The following is a 27,717-nucleotide window of genomic DNA, read 5'->3' as shown; positions in this document are numbered from 1 at the left end:
CCAGAAGGGTCTGTTCACATTATACAAAACGGACAAAGTGAACAGAGCCTCACACCCTTACCAGCCTGGCTCCCATCTTTAGCGCTGCACTTTAATGACGTCATCACTAGGGGACAGAGCAACATGGACCCGGCAGGGACAGGGAGCAATGGGAGGAAAGTCGACCTTGTGTTCTGTATACAGTATATACAGCTATCTATAGGAGCAGGGAGTTTTGTCAGTCTGGTGACAGGATTCCCGGCTCCTGTATAGTATATGCGGTTGCACTATGCGGCTGTACATCACGCCTCACCTCTTTACACTCTGTGAACCAGGTGCTCAGCATCTGACCCACAGAGTGGTACCCTGAAGGCAGTAAAAACACACCAGGAAAAACGCCAGAAAAACTGCCAAAACGCAGGAAAAAGCTGTGGCAGTTTTTCCTGCCGTTTTTGCTGGTGGGAAAAAACCTCAGTGAAATCCAAGCCTTAAAGGGGTACTCCGGTGGTTAATTTTTTTTTACTATATGGCATCTTCTTTGTAAGTTTTGTTTTTTGCAATATACATGTGTTATATGTTTTGGCAGCATGTGTGTGTTTTGCTTATCTGTTTGTTGGGCAGGAAGTTCTGTAGTTCAGAGGGTTTTCTTTTACTGTTGTCCACAGTTCTGAGTCTGTTGTGGACAAGATGTCACAGCTTTTTTTTATTCTTCTCTGTCTGAGTACACAGCTCCTTAGCTCCCCTCCCCCCTGCTCTGTATTCTAAGGAGGCAGGTCTGCACAGGAGAAGAAACACAAAGAAGATAAGTGTTATCTGAAGGGGAGGATGAGAAGGTGCACGGGCTGGGGATGTATGGACTGCAGGGGAATAAATCTACTGGGAATGATCTCTATATGTGAAGGGGGAGGGGGGACTCCTGAATGACACATGCTGGGAGTTGTAGTCCCTGTTGTGTGTGTGTACGCTAGTGTTTACAAACCAGTGTGCCTCCAGCTGTTGCAAAACTACAACTCCCAGCATGCCCTGACAGACTTTGGGCATGCTGGGAGTTGTAGATTTGCAACAGCTGGAGGCACACTGGTTGGGAAACACTGTTCTAGCCTATTCAGCATACACATCATGTTACACCAGTGTTTCCCAACCAGTGTGCTTCCAGCTGTTGCAAAAATACAACTCCTAGCATGCCCAAAGGCTGTCAGGGCATGCTGGGAGTTGTAGTTTTGCAACACCTGGAGGCACCCTGGTTGGGAAACACTGGTGTATGCCCTACAGAGGTGTGGTGAACTACAACCCCCAGGAGACTACAGAGGCAGCATGCTGGTGTTATACCACAGATTGAAGACTCCTGAATGACACATGCTGGGAGTTGTAGTCCCATTTGTGTGTGTATGCCAGTGTATCCCAACCAGGGCTGATTTATATTAGTGTGCTGTGTATAAGGGGGCTGACCCGAGAAAATAGTAGGGTGGGTAAAGGGCGGAACAAACAAACAAAAAAAAAAAGGAGCCGCCCCAAACCAGCAAGGCATGTGGCATGCTGGGATTTGTAGTTTTCAGCACAGCAAGAAACAGGAAATAGAAGCAAAGAGAGGAAAACAAAGTGGGGGATAAAAAGACAACAAAGAACGGAAATAGAGAAGGCTAAACAACAAGAATAGAAATGAAACAAAACAAATAGGGTAAGTCAAAAACAGAAAAACACGTTGACCACCGGAGTACCCCTTTAAAGGGGTTCTCTGGTGCTTAGACATCTTATCCCCTATCCAAAGGATAGGGGATAAGATGCCTGATTGCGGGAGTCCCGCCGCTGGGGACCCCCGTGATCTTGCACGCGGCACCCTGTTTGTAATCAGTCCCCAGAGCGTGTTTTATGTGGCTCTTTCTTTTTTTTCCCCAGCTATCCTAGTACTAACCTGGTGGCCTGTTTTCTGGTTTCTGTGTTCAGAATTTGTCCTTGATGTGTCCTTGTATAATTTACCTGGTTTGCCTGACCTTCACTGTAACCCTGAGCACTAAGCCCAGGGCTGCACTGTTCCCTACCTGATGTGACACTCCTTTTTGTGCAATATAGCAGATACAGGTCAGGTGCTTGACTGTCTGATACAGCTAGGGACACTGGGAAGGTTGTAGAAGCAGATAATAAATGCTTCTTTCTTGCAGCCTACAGAACACTAAAAATGTGATGTGTTTGTAAATAAACATAGATACAGTATAGTGTTATTGTCCCCACAAAATTGTCCCTACAGAGCCTTTTATGAGATTTTGGGAAACTTAACAAATTTTTTATTTTTTTTTAAAAAGAAAAAACAACCTGCAAAAATTCACAGACTTGTTTAGAGGCTAAATAATAAAATGAATAATATCATATGTAACATAAGGTCTAGTTTGGAACCCAGTCTACAACACAAATCCTTAGTTAATTCTGATTCTAACCATTTGTCCTCAGTCCATAGTGAAAACAGGGTGTGATATGATCTGCATATAATACGTAGAGTATGGGTCAGGTTTTTTGCAGGTGTTTATACTTAATTGGCCATATGAATTATCATCCGCGAGTGCTAAACGCATTGTTTTGCTCTACTACAAGGTGATGAATTATCTTTTCACACTGAAGGGCATGACTTTCAAGGCTAATACCGCTGCAGGTACAATATTACAAAGAATTAAAGATGTGGAGATCACATTATTTCCCCACACCTTGATGCGAGTGAGAATGCTGAGACATCCAAAGCAATCTCCATTAAACTGCACAGTTGGGAAGAAGGTCTTCTGAATAAATAATGTGCTATGTGTAAATGAACAAATGAAAAGCTGTGGGTTTGAAGTTTTGTGTGAATTCAGTTCTGTTCTCACACAACAGAAGCATATACTGTATGATATATAGCCCCATCAGCCATAACATCAAAGGGGTACTCCTCTGACCCAGCATCCAGAACATTTAGCTCGAACACTGAGTGCAGGCTGCGGGGGGTCATGACGTCACACCACGCCCCCTCAATGCAAGTCACGCCACCTCCCATAGACTTGCGTTGAGACGTCACGACCCGTGCAGCTTGCACCCAGCGTTCGAAGCTAAATGTTCCGGATGCTGGGGCAGTGGAGTACCCCTTTAACACCAACACCCTAATAATGTGTAGGTTCCCCTTATGCCACCATGGGGTGGACTGGGATGGGGTGGCGGGCAGTGAGTGTCTTGGAGCACAGGTGTAACTCAGGGAGAGCCTCTGCACTTAGTAGGGAGAAATCCTGGTGAGAAGCTATAGGATCAAGGTCCTCCTGTACTGTAGCATGCCTTCGGGGGAACAAGGATGCTTCCCTGTGAATAGAAGCAGGCAAAGCCTATAAACCCCATTATGAACAGTTTGGGGAAAGTGCCATATGTTGTGTAGGTGGGCCTTGAACACAGGGCTGGTGCAAGAATTTTTGACACCCTAGGCAAAAGCTAATTTTGCTGCCCCTTAACCCTGCCCATTGGCTCCGCTTTTTGACATGCCACACCTTACTACTAGGGTGACACACTGTAACAAACCTCCTCATCATGCAATCACCTTAGTGGACAGAGCAGCACCCCCATCAAGAGTGCAGAGCGGGCCCTGCATGAGGACAGGGTTAGGGACCTCCGGTCTACCAAAATACTCCAGCCACTTGTTTCAGAGTAAGGTTTTGTCAGCTGGAAAGCACTATGCAATCCAATGTTATTACAATGCACAGGTGATGCAGCCTGAAAAGTTATGTGACTATGACAGTGCAGCTCTGCTAAATCTGCTTTATTACATCTTCTCTTTTCCTCCTATATCAGGTATGGAGTTGTGGACAGGTTGATGCATGTCTGTGTATACTAATGTTACCCGGGTCCTCAGGATAATGTAATCAATTTTGTCTGTTGCAAAAAGCACAGATGCTACTGTTCACCCATAAGGCAAAAGGGAAAAAATAATTACAGAGGAAAATATAAATTACAAGTCAATGCATCCTTAAGATTCTTAGCATTATGTATTCAGATTGTTGGTTAGAATAAGTTCTCAAATTTGTTACAGTGTAATGTTCTTGTTTGTCTTTAGAGATCACAACCTCCATCATACATAATTTATTAATTACTTGATTAAAAAGCATGGTAGCTCAGAGGAAAAGACGTTCTGTATACTGCGTATGCTGTATAAAAAATCATCCACCTTTCTAGCATCCCCTATGTCATAATTTATCACAAATTTTAAGAGCTCCCCTGGCTGCCAAATTCTGACCATGTCTAACTGGCAAATGCATAGGCAGGATTAGACTAGCCCCTCAGAGAGCTCAGGTTGTATGATAGTCCCTTGTAAAATGAAGACTTTTGGCCACAGTATTAAAAAACCCTAAACTTTCTGTCTACAATGAAGCTGCTTCTTTCTTTTTGTGAAATGGCTATTTCCTGTTGTAGTTTGTTCCCTCCAACTACACCTGAATTCCTTGTTTGTAAGTGTGAGGTCACTTTTATCCCTCCCACACATCAGTCACCCCACCCATTGAAGCACAGCTAGGATCCCTTCCATGCGTGATGTGCTTGAAACTATAATTCCCTGAAGTTCTGTGGAAAATTATCTCCCTCTCACCCAGGGTCATTCAACCCATAGAAGCTCAGACAGACTCCCTTTTAACACCTGACTAGTTATGTAATGTCTCGGGCAGCACTGCAACCTGGGAAAAGGCTGAGACAACACTCATTTTGTGTGCTGCTAAAAATGAACATCGGGGCAAAGATCACAAAGAATTGCAAGGCCAGCCATCAAACACAGGTACAGACACTATATTAAAAAGTACACTAAAAAAAATCCATGTATCCCCCTTTAAAGAAGACCTGTTATCAGGTTTTTAGGGTGCTTAGTTAGGGCGTGGTTGTATAGGGTGACCCTAAACCCATTCATACCTCATTAGTTTAAGGCATTGGCCACCTTTTATGAAGTATATTACAAACTACTAATGATAATAATAATTCACATCAACGGCCGGGACCCGCGGCTAATACAGGACATCACCGATCGCGGTGATGCCCTGAATTAACCCTTCAGACGCGGCGATCAAAGCTGACCGCCGCATCTGAAGGGAAAGTGACACTAACCCGGCTGTTCAGTCGGGCTGTTCGGGACCGATGCGATTTCACCGCGGCGGTCCCGAACAGCCCGACTGAATAGCCGGGTTAGTGCTTACAGGACACCGGGGGGGACCTTACCTGCCTCCTCGGTGTCTTCTCCGTTCAGGGATCCCCTGTATGCCGGCGCTCTCCTTCCTCGTCATCACGTCGTCGCGTACGTGCGTCGGCGTGCGTAACGACGTGATGGCGGCGACGGAGAGCGAGGATACCCGGCCGGCAGCAGAGACGTTCCTGAGCGACGGGGACACGGCGACAGCGATGGAGCGACATCCAGGGCAGCGGTGACGGATCCGGAGCAGCGGGGACACGTGAGTATTACCTCCTCCTGCAGTGGTCTTCAATCTGCGGACCTCCAAATGATGCAAAACTACAACTCCCAGCATGCCCGGACAGCCAACGGCTGTCCGGGCATGCTGGGAGTTGTAGTTTTGCAACATCTGGAGGTCCGGAGGTTGAAGACCACTATTGGGTTCAAAATCTTTATTTTTTAAGATTTTGCCCCTAAAAATTGGGTGCGTCTTATACGCCGGTGCGTCCTATAGGACGAAAAATATGGTACTAATAGCCTAAAACTTTACTTTGACCCTTATCCTGTGTGGCTCCATGTGGGTCCTCATCATGCGATCCCCAGTCTCTGTGTTCTGGCCAGGTGGCTTCTCTGTCTATCAGGTGGCCAGCTATGGAGGAACATGTGATGAATATGTCTCCTCTATAATTATAAAGAGCACCTGCCGCCACTCTTAACCTTTCTTATTAGTAAATAACAGGTTGTGCAGCACTTTAAAATTTTGGGGGGGGGGGGGGGTACAAATTAAGACAAGTATCGGAAATTAGAATATTACACACTAAAATATTGAAATAGGAGGAGTGGGGGCCCTGCTAATGAGAGCTTACAGACTATGAGGAATCAGATTAAGACAAAAGGCAGAAAGTGCTATATTGATGCAACCGTCGAGCCATGTTTTATAAATAGGGTCGGTTACATTAACGTAGGTGATCTAACTAATCTCTGAATGTCTAAAATGCATGGAGCATAGGGGAGGACTGCTGCACATGGTACTTTAGATGTTTCTAAGACTCAGATAACAGCGAAACAGCCCAACAAAGAGTTTTTGTAACGACTGGTTCTGAGTCTGACCGCACCTGTAGAGTTAATGCTGTTTAGCTCTGTTGTTTTTTCTGGTTGCTAGGACTACACTATCACTCCCTGATCACTTTCATCTATCAGAATCTTCCTGCTATCCTCACACTCACATATCAAGAAGTCTCTTTCACTTGTGAAGTGCCTGTGAAAGTTACCTGCTGACTGAAGCTAGCACTCCCTGTATTTCTACTGTCTATTTGTGGTACTCTGATGCTTTGGATTGACTCTTGACTTCTCTCTTGGCATTTGCATTGTTTCTGCATGTTCTCCTGGTATAGATTTTGGCTAGTTGACCCTGACTTTCTGTGTGATTGTCTTTAGAATTTTTTGTTAGTTTTTGTCTATTCCTGCAGTTCCTCGACTGAATTATAAATGGTTGTTTTGGCATTTTCTGGCCCAGCACTTAGCAGGCAAGAGAACATCTTCGTGGTTGTGGACCCGTTGCCTAGGATTGGTACCCAATAGGAAGGGACAGAGGCTGTGGGTGAGCTAGGGCTTCACTTGTCCCTTGCCCAAAACATGACAGTTCTAAGCGAAGATTCTCCATAATTGTTATTTTATTAATAATAAAAGTTGACAGGTCCTCTTTATTGACATGCATACCTGGCGATGTAGGACAGTGAAAAAGGGTTAATGTCAGTGTCACTGGTAGCTGAGGGCAGTGGAATCTCTGGTAGTCACATCATGACCGGTGTCAAATGGGCTACTTACCCCTACAAGCAGCAGTTTTATCCCTGTAACAGGAAGTCTGAGACTTAAAAGGGGTATTCCAGTAATTTATTTTTATTTGACTATGCTACAGGGGCTGTAAAGTTAGTGTAGCTCATAATATAGAGTCTGTACCTGTGTGTGACGGTTTTCTCACAATTCTTATGTGATTTTCACCCCAATATTTATTTTTAACAGCATACAAAATGACTGCTGTCTCAGATTTTCCCCAGGTTGCAATGCAGCCGAGACCTGACATCACTAGTCAGCTGATGACAGGGAGCCTGTCTGCTTCAATGGGTGGAGCGATTGCTTGGTGGGAGACTAATGCAACAGCTGTAGGCACCCTGATTGAAAACCGCAGGTCTTTTGAATGGATGCAGCTCATTTATGTTTCAATGGCTGGGGTAGCTGATGTGTGGGAGGGAGGAAAATGGAATTATGGGATTTGTAGGCAAAGAAGAAAACTCAAAAAGGAAATGCCAGTTCACAAAAAGCTACCACAGTGTTATGGTAATCTCACAACATAGCCATTTAGCCCCAAGACACGCTCCTTACTGTCTACCAGGTACGTACTACAATCACCTTATGGTGATATATTCCCTTCCTCACACAGACTCTTGTCCAGGTGTTTATCTCTCTTCAGATTGCTACCTATGCCCTCTCCCTCCTCCCACCATTATACAAAATATTTTAACCAGGGTTTCACCTCTCTCAGAGATAACTCTCCATGGTTCTATGTCTATAACAGACTGCTTTTCATAGAACTTATATCTTACAATTGTTTCCCCTCTCTTAAAGGGGTACTCCGGTGGAAAACATTTATTTTTAATCAACTGGTGCCAGAAAGTTAAACAGATTTGTAAATTACTTCTATTAAAAAAATATTTGTCTTCCCAGTACTTATTAGCAGCTGTATGCTACAGAGAAAATTCTTTTTTTTTTTTATTTCTTTTTTGTCTTGTCCACAGTGCTCTCTGCTGTCACCTGATACCAGTATCAGGAACTGTCCAGAGCAGGAGAAAGTCCACAGAGCAAACCTATGCTGAATCTGGACAGTTCCAGACATGGACAGGTGTGTCAGCAGAGAGCACTGTGGAAAAGACAAAAAACTAATTTAAAAATAAAAGAATTTCCTCTGTAGCATACAGCTGCTAATAAGAACTGGAAGGATGAAGACTTTTAAATAGAAGTAATTTACAAATATGTTTAACTTTCTGACACCAGTTCATTAAAAAAAAAAAAAAAAAAAATTGTTCCACCGGAGTACCCCTTTAATGACAATGGACGTAAATGTACGCCATGGTGGCGTGGTACTTAACGCATCATGGCGTACATTTACGCTCCGCCATAACCGCGAACACCGACCCGGTGCTCACGTCATGCGCTACAGGTCCCGGCTGCTATCAGCAGCCAGGGACCCGCCGGTAATCGTGGACATCCGCGATCGCGCGGATGTCCGCCATTAACCCCTCAGATGCCGTGATCAATACAGATCACAGCATCTGCGGCAGTGCGATACTTTAAATGGATGATCGGGTCACCCGCAGTGCTGCCGCAGCTATCCAATCATCCAGCATGGCGGCTGGAGGTCCCCTTACCTGGCTCCATCCATCTCCTGGGGTCTTCTGCTCTGGTCTGAGATCGAGCAGACCAGAGCAGAAGATGACCGATAATACTGATCAGTGCTATGTCCTATGCATAGCACTGAACAGTATTAGCAATCAAAGGATTGCTATAAATAGTCCCCTATGGCCTGGGTTCCCAACCTGGGGTACGCCAGGGGCTGTCAGGGGGTACGCGAAAGCGCTGTCAAATACTGGCCATGCATTGGCCAGTATTTGACAGCGCATAGTGGAGAACCACCGTGGCAGCTCACTGTACAGTAGCCGTGGCCCGAGCTACGGCCATGGCTACTGTGAGTGAGCTGCGTGGTTGCCGGGGAGACGTGTGACCTCCCCTGACGTTGTGCGGACTTGCCGCACAGCGCAGGAGACGTCACATGTCAGTGCAGCCCCGCTGAACGCCCCAAGGGCAGGCCACAGGGGACCGCAGGTAAAGAATAAAAACAAAAGTAAAGAATAAAGAATAAAAACAAAAAGTTGAACACAACTGTATGGCACGGAAGGGGACTATATGGGACGGAGGAGGGATATATGGGACGGAGGGGGGCTATATGGCATGGAGGAGGGATATATGGGACGGAGGGGGGGATGTATGGGATGAGCACAAGGCATTAAGATGGAGGGGGAGAGGGATAATGGTGGAGGGGGGATGGGGAGTAATAAAGCACAAGGCATTAAAATTGTATTCCTTGTGCTTTATTTCTCCACATCCCCCCTCCTTCATTATCCCTCTCCCCCTCCATCTTAATCCCCTTGCGCCGTTTCCCCTTGCTATGATTCCCTTTTGCCATATTGGATAATAATGGCACAAGGGGATTAATATGGAGGGGGGAAAATGGCAAAAGGGGGATCAGAGGGAGGGGGGAATAATGAAACAAGGGGATTAAGATGGAGGGAGGGATAATCAACCCCCCCCCCACCCCTCCATATTAATCCCCTTGTGCCATTATTATTCGATATGGCAGAAGGGGATCAGAGGAGGGGGGAATAATGGCGCAAGGGGATAAAGATGGAGGGGGAATAATGTCACAAGGGGATTAATATGGTTGATTATCCCCCCCTCCATCTTAATCCCCTTGTGTTATTATTCCTCCTCCATCTTAATCCCCATGTGTTGTTATTATTCCTCCTCCATCTTTATCCCCATGTGTTGTTATTATTCCTCCTCCATTTTAATCCCCTTGTCCCATTATTCCCCCTCCATCTTTATCCCCTTGTCCCATTATTCCCCCTCCATCTTAATCCCCTTGTGCTATTATTCCCTCCTCCATCTGATCCCCTTTTGCCATATTGGATAATACTGGCACAAGGGGATTAAAATGGAGGAGGGACTAATAGCATAAATGGATTAAGATGGATGGGGAATAATAGTACATGGGGATTAAAATGGAGGGGGAGTAATGGAACAAGGGGATAAAGGTGGAGGGGGAATAATGGGACAAGGGGATTAAGGCTGGGTCCACACTACGTTTTGTCCCATACGGGAGCGCATACGGCAGGAGGGAGCTAAAAGCTCGTGCTCCCGTATGTAACCGTATGCGCTCCCGTATGTCATTCATTTCAATGAGCCGACCGGAGTGAAACGTTCGGTCCGGTCGGCTCATTTTTGCGCCGTATGCGCTTTTACAACCGGACCTAAAACAGTGGTTGACCACGGTTTTAGGTCCGGTTGTAAAAGCGCATACGGCGCAAAAATGAGCCGACCGGACCGAACGTTTCACTCCGGTCGGCTCATTGAAGTGAATGGCATACGGGAGCGCATACGGTGACATACGGGAGCGCGAGGTTTTAGCTCCCTCCTGCCGTATGCGCTCCCGTATGGGACAAAACGTAGTGTGAACCCAGCCTAAGATGGAGGAGGGAATAATAGTACAAGGGGATTAAGATGGAGGGGGAATAATAACACAAGGGGATAAAGATGGAGGAGGAATAATAACACAAGGGGATAAAGATGGAGGGGGGAATAATAACTCAAGGGGATAAAGATGGAGGAGGAGTAATAACACAAGGGGATAAAGATGGAGGAGGAATAATAACACAAGGGGATAAAGATGAGGAGGAATAATAACACAAGGGGATAAAGATGAGGAGGAATAATAACACAAGGGGATAAAGATGGAGGAGGAGTAATAACACAAGGGGATAAAGATGGAGGAGGAGTAATAACACAAGGGGATAAAGATGGAGGAGGAATAATAACACAAGGGGATAAAGATGGAGGAGGAATAATAACACAATGGGATAAAGATGAGGAGGAATAATAACACAAGGGGATAAAGATGGAGGGGGGAATAATAACACAAGGGGATAAAGATGGAGGAGGAACAATAACACAAGGGGATAAAGACGGAGGAGGAATAATAACACAAGGGGATAAAGATGAGGAGGAATAATAACACAAGGGGATAAAGATGGAGGGGGGATATTGGCACAAGGGGATTAAGATTGAGGAGGGAATAATGGGACAAGGGTATAAAGATGGAGGGGGAATAATAACACAAGGGGATTAAGATGGAGGGGGGGATATTGGCACAAAGGGATTAAGATGGAGGGGGGATGCATTAGTATAAAGGTAAGAACACGCCTTTTGTCCACGGGTACCCCTCACGTGCAAGTTCCGCGCGAGGGGGTACCCGCGGACATACTTTCAGCCTTCGGGGGTACAGTCACCAAAAAGGTTGAGAACCACTGCCCTATGGGGGACTATTAAAGTGTAAAAATGAAAGTTAAAATTAAAAAAGTAAAAAAAAAAATGTGAAAAATCCCCTCCCCCAATAAAAAAGTAAAATGTCCTTTTTTCCCATTTTACCCCCATAAAGTGTAAAAAAAAAAAATAATTAATACACATATTTGGTATTGCCGCATGCGTAAATGTCCGAACTATTAAAATGTAATGTTATTGATCTTGTATGGTGTACGACATGAACGTTAAAAAAAGCATAAAATTGCTGCATTTTTGTCCCATTTTATTTAAAATTATAATAATGAAAAAAAATGTATAAAAGTTTTGTATACACAAATGTGGTATCAATAAAAAGTAAAGATCTTGGCGCAAAAAATTAGCCCTCATACTTCCGCTTATAAGTTGTTAAAATAGAAGGATTTTAAACATACTAATTTGGTTAAAAAGTTTGCAATTTTTTTTAAGCGCAACAATACAGTGATCCCTCAACTTACAATGGCCTCAACATACAATAGTTTCAACATACAATTTCTTTTTCTGGACCATCGTAACTTGAAACCAGACTCAACATACAATGTACAGAGAGTCCAGATATGTGATACCTGTCACAACTGGAGGAACTGACCAATCAGAATGGGCATTTTACTGGTAAATCACCTCTATTACTGAAGTGCCTGCACTGACTGGTGTCTGGTAGCGCTCCCTACAGTACACGGAGGTATTACATGTTCTGTACTACTCTTTACCTGTATTACTGAAGTGTATGCACTGACTGGTGTCTGGTAGTGCCCCCTACAGTTCAGGGAGGTATTACATGTTCTGTACTCTTTACTTGTGCCAGGGTTAGCTGCTCCTTTGGACACCAAGTACGAGTGGCTCCATTTTGGACACTGTGTGTGCTGTATAAGACCCTGAAGAAGCTCCTGTCCTCTATATAAACCATTGTTTCCCAACCAGGGTGCCTCCAGCTGTTGCAAAACTACAACTACCAGCATGCCCGGACAGCCAACGGCTGTCCGGGCATGCTGGGAGTTGTACTTTTGCAACAGCTGGAGGCACCCTGGTTGGGAAACACTGACATAGACCAGTGATTACAGCTCCCAGCAGATCTTTCTTACTTTTATATCTAAGGACTTGCTTTATCTGTATTAGTTGTCTACTTATTTTTCTTTAATCTTCACCTTTTCCTATTTTTGGATGACATTTTGTTGGCTTCAGAACCAATTACCAGGTTTCCATTGAGTTCTGGTCTCAACATACAATGGTTTCAACATACAATGGTCGTCCTGGAACCAATTAATATTGTAACTTGAGGGACCACTGTAATAGAAAAGTATATAAATCATAGGTATCATTTTAATCGTATTGACCCACAGAATAAAGAACACGTAATTTTTACCGTAAATTGTACGGCATGAAGACAAAACCTTCCAACATTTGCTAAATTTCGGTTTTCTTTTTAATTTCCCCACACAAATAGTATTTTTTGGGTTGCGCCATACATTTTTATGGTAAAATGAGTGATGTCATTACGCAGGACAACTGATGCGCAAAAAACAAGCCCTCATACTAGTCTGTGGATGAAAATATAAAAGAGTTACAATTTTTAGAAGACGAGGAGGAAAAAACAAAAATGCAAAAATAAAATTGACCTGGTCCTTAAAGGGGTACTCCGCCCCTGGCATCTTATGCCCTATCCAATGGATAGGGGATAAGATGTTAGATCGCCGCGGTTCCGCTGCTGGGGACCCCGGGGATCGCCATTGCGGCACCGCGCCATCATTACTGCACAGAGCAAGTTCGATCTGTGCGTAATGACGGGCGATACAGGGGCCGGAGCAGCGTGACGTCATGGCCCCGCCCCTCATGGCCCCGCCCCTTAATGCAAGTCTATGGCAGGGGGCGTGACGACCGCCACGCCCCCTCCCATAGACTTGTATTGACGGGGGCAGGCTGTGACGTCACGAGGGGGGCGGAGCCGTGACGTAACGATGTTCCGGCCCCTGTATTGCCCGTCATTACGTGCAGAGCGTGCAGTAATGATAGCAGGGTGCTGCAGCAGCGATCCCCGGGGTCCCCCGGCGATCTGACATCTTATCCCCTATGCTTTGGATAGGGGATAAGATGTCTAGGGGCGGAGTACCCCTTTAAGGTCAAAATGAGCTTGGTCCTTAATGGGTTAAAGAGCATTCCTCATGTCCCTCCTGTCTCACAGACTGCTTCCCATTATTTCACATCTATTGCACACTGCTCCTTATTGCCTCCCTCTTCTCCCTATCAGACTGTGCCCCATAACCCTCTTTCTTGCAGAATGTTCCCATGAGTCTTCTAAGCAGATTTTTTGTGCTTTCTTTGTTTAGCTAAGGAGGTACGAGGGCTTGGAGTATTTTCTTTTGGTACTTCTAAGTCTATCTAAGCTGTGTTTAATCCATACAACAGTGTCCCTTTGACATGATGAAGACAAATACATTATATATAAAATTTAGCTCCTAAAATGTTTCCTTGTTGTATCCTATTTCCGAATACCCCCCTGAATACTCCTGTAAATCACCATTATTGTGTAATCCCTTAACCCCTACGCAATAACTCCGGTATATCAAGTATCTTCAGATGTAATTAGAAATAAGCCAAGACATGGGATTCCTCGCTGATCAAAAATTGGGCACAATTGGGAAAAGTAATATTGCAAATGCTTTTCAAATGCCCCTTTTAAAACATATAAAATAGAAAGAAGGGCAATAAACAAAACGTAAGACTGCACATCCAAATATAGAATAAAAATATGTACAATTTATTGAAACCTTAATAAGATTTTTCATTCAGTCTACACACAACATCATAGTGAGCCACAATATGTTAAGTGCCGGGTATAGAGCCCAAAAAAATAATATTACATAGACACTGCAAAATGTTTTCTATGTGAAAAATAATATAATAACACATACCAGCACATAAACTAAAGTGCATCAAATCTCCAATAATATAAGTACAAAAAAAGTGCTAACACCAATTACAGTAAGTATAAGGTCAATACCATACCAACCTAGTCCGCCTGTTGCCGAGTTTCTGGCATCCTCAGGGATGACAGTGTTGTGGCTCATGCTGAAATAAATAAACATTAGTTAAAATGAATCAAATATATTTACATGATGCCCACATATGTGCAGTGTCTAATACATAAAAGCCCTATGTACAAGTCCATACCCAACCACAAAAGAGCACTGGTGCCAGAATTTCTGTGTAAGCCAGTCTAATGGGATGTGCATCTGCATTCTGTGGATATGCTCATACATAATATATGTTTCAACCACACATTAGCAAGTATTAGTATAGAATAGAGGTACAAAAAACAATATGAATGTGCACATAGGTAATCTATTTACATTAAGTACAATAAGCTTGGTTATAAGTCAGCGAGACAGTCAAGAATTAATACGGCAAATTGTATCAAGCGGAAGCAGGGGTGGATCCAGAGTCTAGTCTCGGGAGGGGCACTATTAGAGTATCATGCGCCGGTCGACACGCCGCCTCCCATAGACTTGCATTGAGGCGGTGTCGTGTGACGTCACAAGGGGCATGGCTATGACATCACAACACCCGCAGCCTGCACCCAGGGTTTGGAACAAAATGTTCAGAACGCTTGGGCAGTGGAGTACCCCTTTAAGTATGCAGCATAGTGCCCCCACACTAGGTAATCCTCATAGTTCCCAGTTCCCCCACACTAGGAAGGCAGCATAGTTCTCCCACATTAGGTTGTAGTTCCCCCACATTAGGTTGGCAGTATGTTCCCTCACATTAGGTAGTAGTCCTCCCCCCCCCCCATTAGGTTGGCAGTATAGTTCCCCCACATTAGGTTGTAGTTCCCCCACATTAGGTTGTAGTTTCCCCACATTAGGTTGGCAGTATAGTTCCCCCACATTAAGTTGTAGTTCTCCCCCCCTCCAATTAGGTTGACAGTATAGTTCCCCCACATTAGGTTGTAGTCCCCCCCCCCCCATTAGGTTGGCAGTATAGTTCCCCCACATTAGGTTGTAGTCCCCCCCCCCCCCATTAGGTTGGCAGTATAGTTCCCCCACATTAGGTTGTAGTTCCCCCACATTTAGTTGGCAGTATAGTTCCTCCACATTAGGTTGTTGTTCCCCCACATTAGGTTGTAGTTCCCCCACATTTAGTTGGCAGTATAGTTCCCCCACATTAGGTTGTAGTTCCTCCACATTAGGTTGGCAGTATAGTTGTGATGCCCGCAGTGTAGCACGCTGCAGAAAATAATTTCCAGTATAATAATCAAATATGCCAATTGTCACAGAATGGGAAAGTGCTAAAGAAGTTTTTACCATTTAAAACTACAGCTCCCAGTATGACCTAAGCAGTGGTGAGGGTATGCTGGGAGTTGTTGTTTCACCCATCATTACTGCAAAACTTACAAGTGACTACAGCTCCGATGGGACATAGTGAGGCAAATACACAGTGATATCAGTGACTACAGGTGACAGCTTCGATGGTACATACCGCTGTGACTTTGTCAGCTAAATATTCTCTCTGCAGGAAATGACATTTAGATGGCTCCTTAATTTGTCAGCAGATTCTGATCCTCTATATGAAAACCATAATTATTATAATACTGCTAAACACCGTATCCTCTGAATATCCCACACTGCACCCTCTGAATATAATACTACCACACACTGCACCCTCTGAATATAATACTACCTCACACTGCGCTCCCTGAATATAATATTACCACACACTGCGCTCTCTGAATATAATACTACCACACACTGCGCTCTCTGAATATAATACTACCACACACTGTACCATCTGAATATAACCTTGCCGTGCAGTGCACCCTCTGAATACAATACTGTAATGTAATGTGGCCCCGTTGCCCCCCCCCCCCCCCCTGGATCCGCCACTGAGCGGAAGTATGTAGCAAACACAACAATATACCACTATACTGTACATCAAAAAGAGCTCAAATAAAAAAAAAAACACTAGCTATGGATGGACCCAAATTCAAGTGTACACCAAAACCACAGAAGGCTCTCAGTTCTTCAAAATGAAACCAGCCTTTAATATCCTATATCCTTATGTGTCGTTGAAAACAATACTTCAGTCTGTTCTTTAGTGTACTCTGCCAAAGAAGAATCCTTACATTGGCTTTTGCTTCTTTAAATAAATAAATTAGGAACAGGTCATTAGGATGCAATATACAGGAATGTCCACCGCTTGACTCGGGAACGGGTACTTTTAATAATGAGCCAGGGTAGACATACAAGTACACGAAGATAAGTGACTCGTTTCGGCTTTCATTACGAAGCCTTAGTCATGCATAGAATGCAATATACAGTTTTATTCTATAATTGCAAATAAATATGACACAGGTAAAGTCTAGAGTAGTGAAGACCTGTGCTGATTTGTTCTTGGGTTTTTGTTACGCCGAGCGCTCCGGGTCCCCGCTCCTCCCCGGAGCGCTCGCTTCACTCCCTCCGCTGCAGCGCTCCGGTCACGTCCTCTGACCCGGGGCGCTGCGATCCTGCTGCCAGCCGGGATGCGATTCGCGATGCGGGTAGCGCCCGCTCGCGATGCGCACCCCGGCTCCCCTACCTGACTCGCTCCCCGTCTGTTCTGTCCCGGCGCGCGCGGCCCCGCTCCCTAGGGCGCGCGCGCGCCGGGTCTCTGCGATTTAAAGGGCCACTGCGCCGCTGATTGGCGCAGTGGTTCCAATTAGGGTTTTCACCTGTGCACTTCCCTATATTACCTCACTTCCCTTGCACTCCCTTGCCGGATCTTGTTGCCTTAGTGCCAGTGAAAGCGTTCCTTGTGTGTTCCTTGCCTGTGTTTCCAGACCTTCTGCCGTTGCCCCTGACTACGATCCTTGCTGCCTGCCCCGACCTTCTGCTACGTCCGACCTTGCTTCTGCCTACTCCCTTGTACCGCGCCTATCTTCAGCAGCCAGAGAGGTGAGCCGTTGCTAGTGGATACGACCTGGTCACTACCGCCGCAGCAAGACCATCCCGCTTTGCGGCGGGCTCTGGTGAAAACCAGTAGTGGCTTAGAACCGGTCCACTAGCACGGTCCACGCCAATCCCTCTCTGGCACAGAGGGTCCACTACCTGCCAGCCGGCATCGTGACAGTAGATCCGGCCATGGATCCCGCTGAAGTTCCTCTGCCAGTTGTCGCTGACCTCACCACGGTGGTCGCCCAGCAGTCACAACAGATAGCGCAACAAGGCCAACAGCTGTCTCAACTGACCGTTATGCTACAACAGTTGCTACCACAGCTTCAGCAGTCATCTCCTCCGCCAGCTCCTGCACCTCCTCCGCAGCGAGTGGCCGCTCCTGGGATACGCTTATCCTTGCCGGATAAATTTGATGGGGACTCTAAGTTTTGCCGTGGCTTTCTTTCCCAATGTTCCCTGCATCTGGAGATGATGTCGGACCTGTTTCCCACTGAAAGGTCTAAGGTGGCTTTCGTAGTCAGTCTTCTGTCCGGAAAAGCCCTGTCATGGGCCACACCGCTCTGGGACCGCAATGACCCCGTCACTGCCTCTGTACACTCCTTCTTCTCGGAAATCCGAAGTGTCTTTGAGGAACCTGCCCGAGCCTCTTCTGCTGAGACTGCCCTGTTGAACCTGGTCCAGGGTAATTCTTCCGTTGGCGAGTATGCCGTACAATTCCGTACACTTGCTTCAGAATTGTCCTGGAATAATGAGGCCCTCTGCGCGACCTTCAAAAAAGGCCTATCCAGCAACATTAAAGATGTTCTGGCCGCACGAGAAATTCCTGCTAATCTACATGAACTTATTCACCTAGCCACTCGCATTGACATGCGTTTTTCTGAAAGGCGTCAGGAACTCCGCCTAGATATGGACTCTGTTCGCACGAGGCGTTTCGTCTCCTCGGCTCCTCTCTCCTCTGGTCCCCTGCAATCTGTTCCTGTGCCTCCCGCCGTGGAGGCTATGCAGGTCGACCGGTCTCGCCTGACACCTCAAGAGAGGACACGACGCCGTATGGAGAACCTCTGCCTGTACTGTGCTAGTACCGAACACTTCCTGAGGGATTGTCCTATCCGTCCTCCCCGCCTGGAAAGACGTACGCTGACTCCGCACAAAGGTGAGACAGTCCTTGATGTCTACTCTGCTTCTCCACGTCTTACTGTGCCTGTGCGGATGTCTGCCTCTGCCTTCTCCTTCTCTACAGTGGCCTTCTTGGACTCTGGATCTGCAGGAAATTTTATTTTGGCCTCTCTCGTCAACAGGTTCAACATCCCAGTGACCAGTCTCGCCAGACCCCTCTACATCAATTGTGTAAATAATGAAAGATTGGACTGTACCATACGTTTCCGCACGGAGCCCCTTCTTATGAGCATCGGATCTCATCATGAGAGGATTGAACTTTTGGTCCTCCCCAATTGCACCTCGGAGATTCTCCTTGGACTTCCCTGGCTTCAACTTCATTCCCCAACCCTGGATTGGTCCACTGGGGAGATCAAGAGTTGGGGGTCCTCTTGTTCCAAGAACTGTCTAAAACCGGTTCCCAGTAACCCTTGCCGTAACTCTGTGGTTCCTCCAGTAACCGGCCTCCCTAAGGCCTATATGGACTTCGCGGATGTTTTCTGCAAAAAACAAGCTGAGACTCTACCTCCTCACAGGCCTTATGATTGCCCTATCGACCTCCTCCCGGGTACTACTCCACCCCGGGGCAGAATTTATCCTCTCTCTGCCCCAGAGACTCTTGCCATGTCCGAATACGTCCAGGAGAATCTAAAAAAGGGCTTTATCCGTAAATCCTCCTCTCCTGCCGGAGCCGGATTTTTCTTTGTGTCCAAAAAAGATGGCTCCCTACGTCCTTGCATTGACTACCGCGGTCTTAATAAAATCACGGTTAAGAACCGCTACCCCTTACCCCTCATCTCTGAACTCTTTGATCGCCTCCAAGGTGCCCACATCTTCACTAAATTGGACTTAAGAGGCGCCTATAACCTCATCCGCATCAGAGAGGGGGACGAGTGGAAAACGGCATTTAACACCAGAGATGGACACTTTGAGTATCTGGTCATGCCCTTTGGACTGTGCAATGCCCCTGCCGTCTTCCAAGACTTTGTCAATGAAATTTTTCGTGATCTGTTATACTCCTGTGTTGTGGTATATCTGGACGATATCCTAATTTTTTCTGCCAATCTAGAAGAACACCGCCAGCATGTCCGTATGGTTCTTCAGAGACTTCGTGACAACCAACTCTATGCCAAAATTGAGAAATGTCTGTTTGAATGCCAATCTCTTCCTTTTCTAGGATATTTGGTCTCTGGCCAGGGACTACAGATGGATCCAGACAAACTCTCTGCCGTCTTAAATTGGCCACGCCCCTCCGGACTCCGTGCTATCCAACGCTTTTTGGGGTTCGCCAATTATTACAGGCAATTTATTCCACATTTTTCTACCATTGTGGCTCCTATCGTGGCTTTAACCAAGAAAAATGCTGATCCCAAGTCCTGGCCTCCTCAAGCAGAAGACTCCTTTAAACGACTCAAGTCTGCCTTTTCTTCGGCTCCCGTGCTCTCCAGACCTGACCCTTCCAAACCCTTCCTATTGGAGGTTGATGCCTCCTCAGTAGGAGCTGGAGCTGTTCTTCTACAAAAAAATCCTTCCGGGCATGCTGTCACTTGTGGTTTTTTCTCTAGGACCTTCTCTCCAGCGGAGAGGAACTACTCCATCGGGGATCGAGAGCTTCTAGCCATTAAATTAGCACTTGAGGAATGGAGGCATCTGCTGGAGGGATCAAGATTTCCTGTTATTATCTACACCGACCACAAGAACCTCTCCTACCTCCAGTCGGCCCAACGGCTGAATCCTCGCCAGGCCCGGTGGTCTCTGTTCTTTGCCCGATTTAATTTTGAGATTCACTTTCGTCCTGCCGATAAGAACATTAGGGCCGATGCTCTCTCTCGTTCCTCGGATGCCTCAGAAATTGATCTCCCTCCGCAACACATCATTCCACCTGACTGCCTGATCTCCACTTCTCCTGCCTCCATCAGGCAGACTCCTCCAGGAAAGACCTTTGTTTCTCCACGCCAACGCCTCGGAATCCTCAAATGGGGTCACTCCTCCCATCTCGCAGGTCATGCGGGCATCAAGAAATCTGTGCAACTCATCTCCCGCTTCTATTGGTGGCCGACTCTGGAGACGGATGTTGGGGACTTTGTGCGAGCCTGCACTATCTGTGCCCGGGATAAGACTCCTCGCCAGAAGCCCGCTGGTTTTCTTCATCCTCTGCCTGTCCCCGAACAGCCTTGGTCTCTGATTGGTATGGATTTTATTACTGATTTACCCCCTTCCCGTGGCAACACCGTTATTTGGGTGGTCGTTGATCGATTCTCCAAAATGGCACATTTCATCCCTCTTCCTGGTCTTCCTTCTGCGCCTCAGTTGGCTAAACAATTTTTTGTACACATTTTTCGTCTTCACGGGTTGCCTACGCAGATTGTCTCGGATAGAGGGGTCCAATTCGTGTCTAAATTCTGGAGGGCTCTCTGTAAACAACTCAAGATTAAATTAAATTTTTCCTCTGCATATCATCCCCAGTCCAATGGACAAGTAGAAAGAATTAACCAGATCCTGGGTGATTATTTGCGACATTTTGTTTCCTCCCGCCAGGATGACTGGGCAGATCTCCTTCCATGGGCCGAATTTTCGTATAACTTCAGGGTCTCTGAATCTTCCTCCAAATCCCCATTTTTCGTGGTGTACGGCCGTCACCCTCTTCCCCCCCTCCCTACCCCCTTGCCCTCTGGTCTGCCCGCTGTGGATGAAATTTCTCGTGACCTTTCCATTATATGGAGAGAGACCCAAAATTCTCTCTTACAGGCTTCTTCACGCATGAAGAGGTTCGCGGATAAGAAAAGAAGAGCTCCCCCCGTTTTTTCCCCTGGAGACAAGGTATGGCTCTCCGCTAAATATGTCCGCTTCCGTGTCCCTAGCTACAAGTTGGGACCACGCTATCTTGGTCCTTTCAAAATTTTGTGTCAAATTAATCCTGTCTCTTATAAACTTCTTCTTCCTCCTTCTCTTCGTATCCCTAATGCCTTTCACGTCTCTCTTCTCAAACCACTCATCCTCAACCGTTTTTCTCCCAAATCTGTTCCTCCCACTCCTGTTTCCGGCTCCTCGGACGTCTTCTCGGTCAAGGAAATTTTGGCTGCCAAAAAGGTCAGAGGGAAAAATTTTTTTTTAGTAGACTGGGAGGGTTGTGGTCCTGAAGAGAGATCCTGGGAACCTGAGGACAACATCCTTGACAAAAGTCTGCTCCTCAGGTTCTCAGGCTCCAAGAAGAGGGGGAGACCCAAGGGGGGGGGTACTGTTACGCCGAGCGCTCCGGGTCCCCGCTCCTCCCCGGAGCGCTCGCTTCACTCCCTCCGCTGCAGCGCTCCGGTCACGTCCTCTGACCCGGGGCGCTGCGATCCTGCTGCCAGCCGGGATGCGATTCGCGATGCGGGTAGCGCCCGCTCGCGATGCGCACCCCGGCTCCCCTACCTGACTCGCTCCCCGTCTGTTCTGTCCCGGCGCGCGCGGCCCCGCTCCCTAGGGCGCGCGCGCGCCGGGTCTCTGCGATTTAAAGGGCCACTGCGCCGCTGATTGGCGCAGTGGTTCCAATTAGGGTTTTCACCTGTGCACTTCCCTATATTACCTCACTTCCCTTGCACTCCCTTGCCGGATCTTGTTGCCTTAGTGCCAGTGAAAGCGTTCCTTGTGTGTTCCTTGCCTGTGTTTCCAGACCTTCTGCCGTTGCCCCTGACTACGATCCTTGCTGCCTGCCCCGACCTTCTGCTACGTCCGACCTTGCTTCTGCCTACTCCCTTGTACCGCGCCTATCTTCAGCAGCCAGAGAGGTGAGCCGTTGCTAGTGGATACGACCTGGTCACTACCGCCGCAGCAAGACCATCCCGCTTTGCGGCGGGCTCTGGTGAAAACCAGTAGTGGCTTAGAACCGGTCCACTAGCACGGTCCACGCCAATCCCTCTCTGGCACAGAGGGTCCACTACCTGCCAGCCGGCATCGTGACAGTTTTATTTGGGATCTTCTAAGAATTTAGCGAACTTGTATGGTATCTTAGGACACATGTTTGCTAAGCATAAAGAGCATAAAAGGCCTGGTCCAAGTGCCCCGTGCAAGAGATGCCATTGCTGTCACTACTAAATTAATGGTGAAATGGTGGTTCTGAAAATATTGTATTTCATCTATGGTACAAAGATGGATAGATAGACAACTAGATAGATATTCTGACATTTATTTCTTATTCATGATGTTTCTCTTTAAATATTATAGAGAGAATAATTTCATCAAAGATTTCCCCCAACTGGCAGATGGACTCCTTGTAATCCCACTTCCAGTGGAAGAACAGTGCAGAGGTGTTCTGTCTGAGCCACGACCAGACATACTACTGCTTACAGGTCAGTGCTGAAGACTGCTCCAATGTATACTAAGCACTATTGTCTATGAAAATCTTTTAGCTAATATGTTAAAATAAAAAACAGTATTGAATACACCATAGACATCAACCCCCTCTAAGGCCAGGTTCACACTGCATTTTGACTCCATGTTTAGTGTAGAAGCCAAGATAATGGGCTATGGAAGGACAAAGGGCAGTAAACGGCAGTCTGAGCCAATGTCACAATTTAGATGTAGGACTTCTCCAGCCTTTTATTTTCAAACACTAAATAAAACCTTTCACACTTGTTATGTTTCCCCTGCTGAAGTCTTCATAATAACACAGTTCCCAGCAGTCTGTAACTTGTCCCGATACATAGAGTAGTTTAAAAGAAGTTACACTGTGAAGCCTGCAGTGTGCACCTATCAATGCCAGATAACGTATTCATAAGGCTTCTTTCACACTACCGTTGCGACCTGTCGAGAACGGCCATGACTTTGTTTCTTTTTTTAATTTGACGAGGCACAACGTGCAACAGCGGTTTCCGATGGACCCCATTATAGTCAATGGGGTCCGTAAGGCACCGCTGTTTTTCAGCTGGAGTAGAGGGAGAAAAAGACAACGCAAGCAGTATTTTTTCTCCCACTATTCTCCCCGGCGGCCATCACACTAACGGTGTTGTGAAAGGGGCCTTAAGGTCACTCCCCCTGCCCAGCTTCTCAAGATTTACAGGTTTCATCCTATGAAGAATAACAGTAAGAAACCTGTCAATTATGAGTGGGTGAAGAATATACTGGACCCATCTCTGCCACTGCTGGAGGGCCACATCAGTGGAGACAGCATAACACACAGCACAGTTTATTGTATGTATTGCTGTTAGTAGAGATGTTTAGATTTTTTAGCATGTTGAGTGTCATGATGTTGAGCTGTCACATTCATGTTCATAGCAGCTATAACTGTAGATAGCTTGACTGTGTCCAGTAGTCCTGTAGAGCATGAATGGATGGGGCAACATACATGTTAAATAAGGGTATATTCACACAACAGAATTTCCGCTTTGGGAATTCCACCTCAACTTAAAGCACATAGATTTCTATGGGATTCCACACTCCCATTCACACTTCTGAATTTTCGCTTGCGGAATTCCGCAAGCGGAAATTCATAAGTGTGAATGGGAATGCGGAATCCCATAGAAGTAAGTCTACGGGCTTTAATTTGAGGTGGAATTCCACAAGAGGAAATTATGCTGTGTAAATAGACCCTAAGGCTGGGTTCACTCTGTGGAATATCTGGGCAGAATTTCTGCTGGAGATTAAGCCATCGGCACTAGGACCGCACTGACTGCATTGCCATCCCCATAGATGTCAATGCATTTCTGAGCAGATCTCCCAAAAGATCCACCCAGAAACTCATTGCCGTCTATGGTGATGGCAATGCATTCAACACGGCCTTGTGCCACAAGCTTAATCTCCAGCAGAAATTCTGCCCAGAGATTCCACAGTGTGAACCCAGCCTAATCCTTCTATTTTAAACTAAGGACCTGGGAGCTTTGTTCTTTTGATAAATGAAGGTCTGGCAGGACTTAATAGCAGTGCTAAGATGCCAACCTGGAGTCCTTCATTTAGCTCCTGGCTGCCATTACAACTCAACAGCTCCTTTCAAGTATGTCAGTGGGGAACAATTGGGTGACTTGGGTGAACAAGTGGGGGCCTTATCCCGCTGACCAACCACTTAGATGCCTTGGTCTCTTTTGAAGTGGTTAAGTGGCCAAGATTGGCATTATCTGTCTGGTTGACCTACAATAGATATGCAGTGTGATGTGTTGCAGATCCTTTATCAGTACTATCCCAATTCAGGGTCTACACGTACAGTATCATGCCCATATTTGAGGAGCAGGATTTAAAGCTGCAGGTTTCAATGTAAATTAATTGACTGAACACAGCATCAAATCTGCAGCTTCCAATCCTGCATATCAAATATGCACATGATACTGTGTGTGTGAATAGACCGTCAATCTGTAATCTATGGGAATAAGTAACATATACTCATTCTTACATATCATTTTCTCCACGACACAGACTATTTTCCAAAGCATGTTGACTGGATTACAAAAATATGCATTAGAGGCGGCTTGCTGTAATTTCCCCCAAAATCTTTAAAATCCTAATATAAAGTAGGTGGAATAAACCACAGCACTCGCTTACTCCAATGCTTTATTCGACAAGGATCAACACTGACATCGGCAGGGGAACAGAAGGATGATGACCATTTTGCAGACGCTGGGAAATAGTCGTCTTCCTGTCCTTCCGTTTCTCTCCCGATGTCTGTGTAAAGCGTTGGAGTAATTACAGTAAGCGAGTGCCGTTTGTTCCTCCTACTTTATATTATGCACATGGAATCTGTATACTGGGACTAGAGATGAGCAAATTTACAGTAAATTCCGATTTGTCACGAACTTCTCGGCTCGGCAGTATATGACTTATCCTGCATAAATTAGTTCAGCTTTCAGGTGCTCCCGTGGGCTGGAAAAGGTGGATACAGTCCTAGGAGACTCTTTCTTAGGACTATATCCACCTTGTCCAGCCCACTGGAGGACCGGAAAGCTGAACTCATTTATGCAGGATAAGTCATATACTGCCGAGCCGAGAAGTTCGTGACAAATCGAATTTACTATAAATTCGCTCATCTCTAACTGGGACCACTGAGCACCAGATTTACTGGGTGTATAGCTGGAGTAGCCTTGACCCTCCGCTGCACCAGGTGCAGCTTGCTAAGTGCGCAGTGCCAACTGCATAATCTGTTTTACAATATTTAAAGGGGTATTTCGGTGGAAATATTTTTTTTCTAAATCAACTGGTGCCAAAAAGTTTAACAGATTTGTAAATTACTTCTATTTAAAATCTTAATCCTTCCAGTACTTATCAGCTGCTGAATACTACAGAGATAATTGTATAGTTCTTTTTTGTCTGACCACAGTGCTCTCTGCTGACACCTCTGTCCATGTCAGGAACTGTCCAGAGCAGGAGCAAATCACCATAGCACACCTATCCTGCTTTAGTTCCTGACATGGACAGAGGTGGCAGCAGAGAGCACTGTGGTCAGATAGAAAAGAACTACACAACTTCCTCTGTAGAAGATAAGCACAAGAAGGATTAAGATTTTTAAATAGAAGTCATTTACAAATCTGCATAACTTTCTGGCACAAGTTGATTTAAAAAATGTTTTTTATAATTTCACTAGAGTACTCCATTAAAATCCTACATATTTGACTTTAGATTTAACTCAATGTGAAGACAGAGATAGCAGCTCGGTAAGACTTTTAGATTTGCCTGATTTAAAAACTTTGGTCCTGAGCTGTTTTTTTTATTTTTATTGGAGGTCTGAAATGTTATCAAGCATATGATGGATTATCCGAATTTTCCTCCAATCTGTCAATACCCTCAGTGTTCGTCCAAAAAAGCCAATCCAGTCCATCATACTAGAATGCATGACTGCTTAATACCGAACACCATCATTTTTTTTTCTTCTTGCTGTGACAATGACATCTATTCTACATTCTGCAGACTTAAAAGAGGAATCCATGAATATGTTATTGGTTTTAGGGCGGCAGTAAATTTGCCATAATAAAGATCCATATATTTGTATGACAATGAAGCCTCCCACACAAGACATTAGTCATTACTAGGTGATCTGTGCTGTTGCAGCCACGTTGGAGAATTTTCCTGACAAGTGACAACCATCAGAAGAAAAGGCTAATAATTATGTTCTTGACAGGACTCATATGTCTGATTTCTTGCAACCAGCTTCAAAAACTGTACACAAATTTAATAATCCCATTTTCCAAAGAGAAAAAAATGATAACTAGTTGGTGCAGCAATAACTCCTGTCCCTGTTACCTGAGGTGACTTTTTATTGTACCCTTCTGACTGCACATTGGGGGAGATTTACTCATTCTGTGGTCATTTTACACAGGATCAACTAGACCAGACAATAAGAAACTATACTTTTAACTAGAATAAAAACTGTTTACCGTATTTTTCGCCCTATAGGACGCACCGGCGTATAAGACGTACCCAACTTATAGGTGCAAAATCTAAAAAAATAAAGATTTTTAACCCAATAGTGGTCTTCAACCTGCGGACCTCCAGATGTTGCAAAACTACAACTCCCAGCATGCCCGGACAGCCGTTGGCTGTCCGGGCATGCTGGGAGTTGTAGTTTTGCAACATCTGGAGGTCCGCAGATTGAAGATCACTGCATAGGAGGTAATACTCACGTGTCCCCGCCGCTCTGGACCCGTCACCGCTGCCCTGGATGTCGCTCCATCGCTGTCGCCGTGTCCCTGTCGCTCCGGAACGTCTCTGCTGCCGGCCGGGTATCCTCTCTCTCCGTCGCCGCCATCACGTCGTTACGCACGCCGAAGCACGTACGCGACAACGTGATGACGAGGAAGGAGAGCGCCGGCCATACAGGGGATCCCTGAACGGAGAAGACACCGAGGAGGCAGGTAAGGTCCCTCCCGGTGTCCTGTAAGCACTAACCCGGCTATTCAGTCGGGCTGTTCGGGACCGCCGCGGTGAAATCGCGGCGGTCCTGAACAGCCCGACTGAACAGCCGGGTTAGTGTCACTTTCCCTTCAGACGCGGCGGTCAGCTTTGATCGCCGCGTCTGAAGGGTTAATACAGGGCATCACCGCGATCGGTGATGTCCTGTATTAGCCGCGGGTCCCGGCTGTTGATGGCCGCAGGGACCGCCGCGATAGGGGTGTATTCGCCGTATAAGACGCACCGTCTTTTTCCCCCCAGTTTTGGGGAAGAATAAGTGTGTCTTATACGGCGAAAAATACGGTATTTCCTAGACAATGTAACTAGATAGTTCAAGAGGGCGCCAGATTTTCAACAGTGGCTGAGCCATAAGTTGGTTTCATTTTACTATGTGTTTCAGTAAAAAGTGTCTAGTAAAAGGGGCCAAGAGTTTTTGTAAAATGCTCCAGATTTATATACATGTTTGACATTTTTTGACAACAA

General features: G+C 46.0%; 1 protein-coding gene across 4 annotated transcripts in view; it reads left to right on the top strand.

Annotated features, from left to right (window-relative positions):
• ASTN2 (astrotactin 2) overlaps window positions 1-27,717 on the top strand; it is a 759,531-nt gene that overhangs the window by 498,695 nt on the left and 233,119 nt on the right. For all 4 annotated transcript variants that reach the window (XR_008847822.1, XM_056539747.1, XM_056539746.1 and 1 more), the window contains one exon: window positions 22,588-22,712. Coding sequence is in view for 3 of the 4 variants with exons in the window: in XM_056539747.1 (XP_056395722.1) it covers window positions 22,588-22,712 (125 nt within the window). In the remaining variant the exon portion in view is untranslated. The remainder of the gene's footprint in view (window positions 1-22,587; window positions 22,713-27,717) is intronic.

This window comes from Hyla sarda, chromosome 9 (genome assembly GCF_029499605.1).
Source record: "Hyla sarda isolate aHylSar1 chromosome 9, aHylSar1.hap1, whole genome shotgun sequence".
NCBI classification, from domain to species: Eukaryota; Metazoa; Chordata; class Amphibia; order Anura; family Hylidae; genus Hyla; species Hyla sarda.
This window is presented reverse-complemented; position numbering and strand designations above follow the sequence as displayed.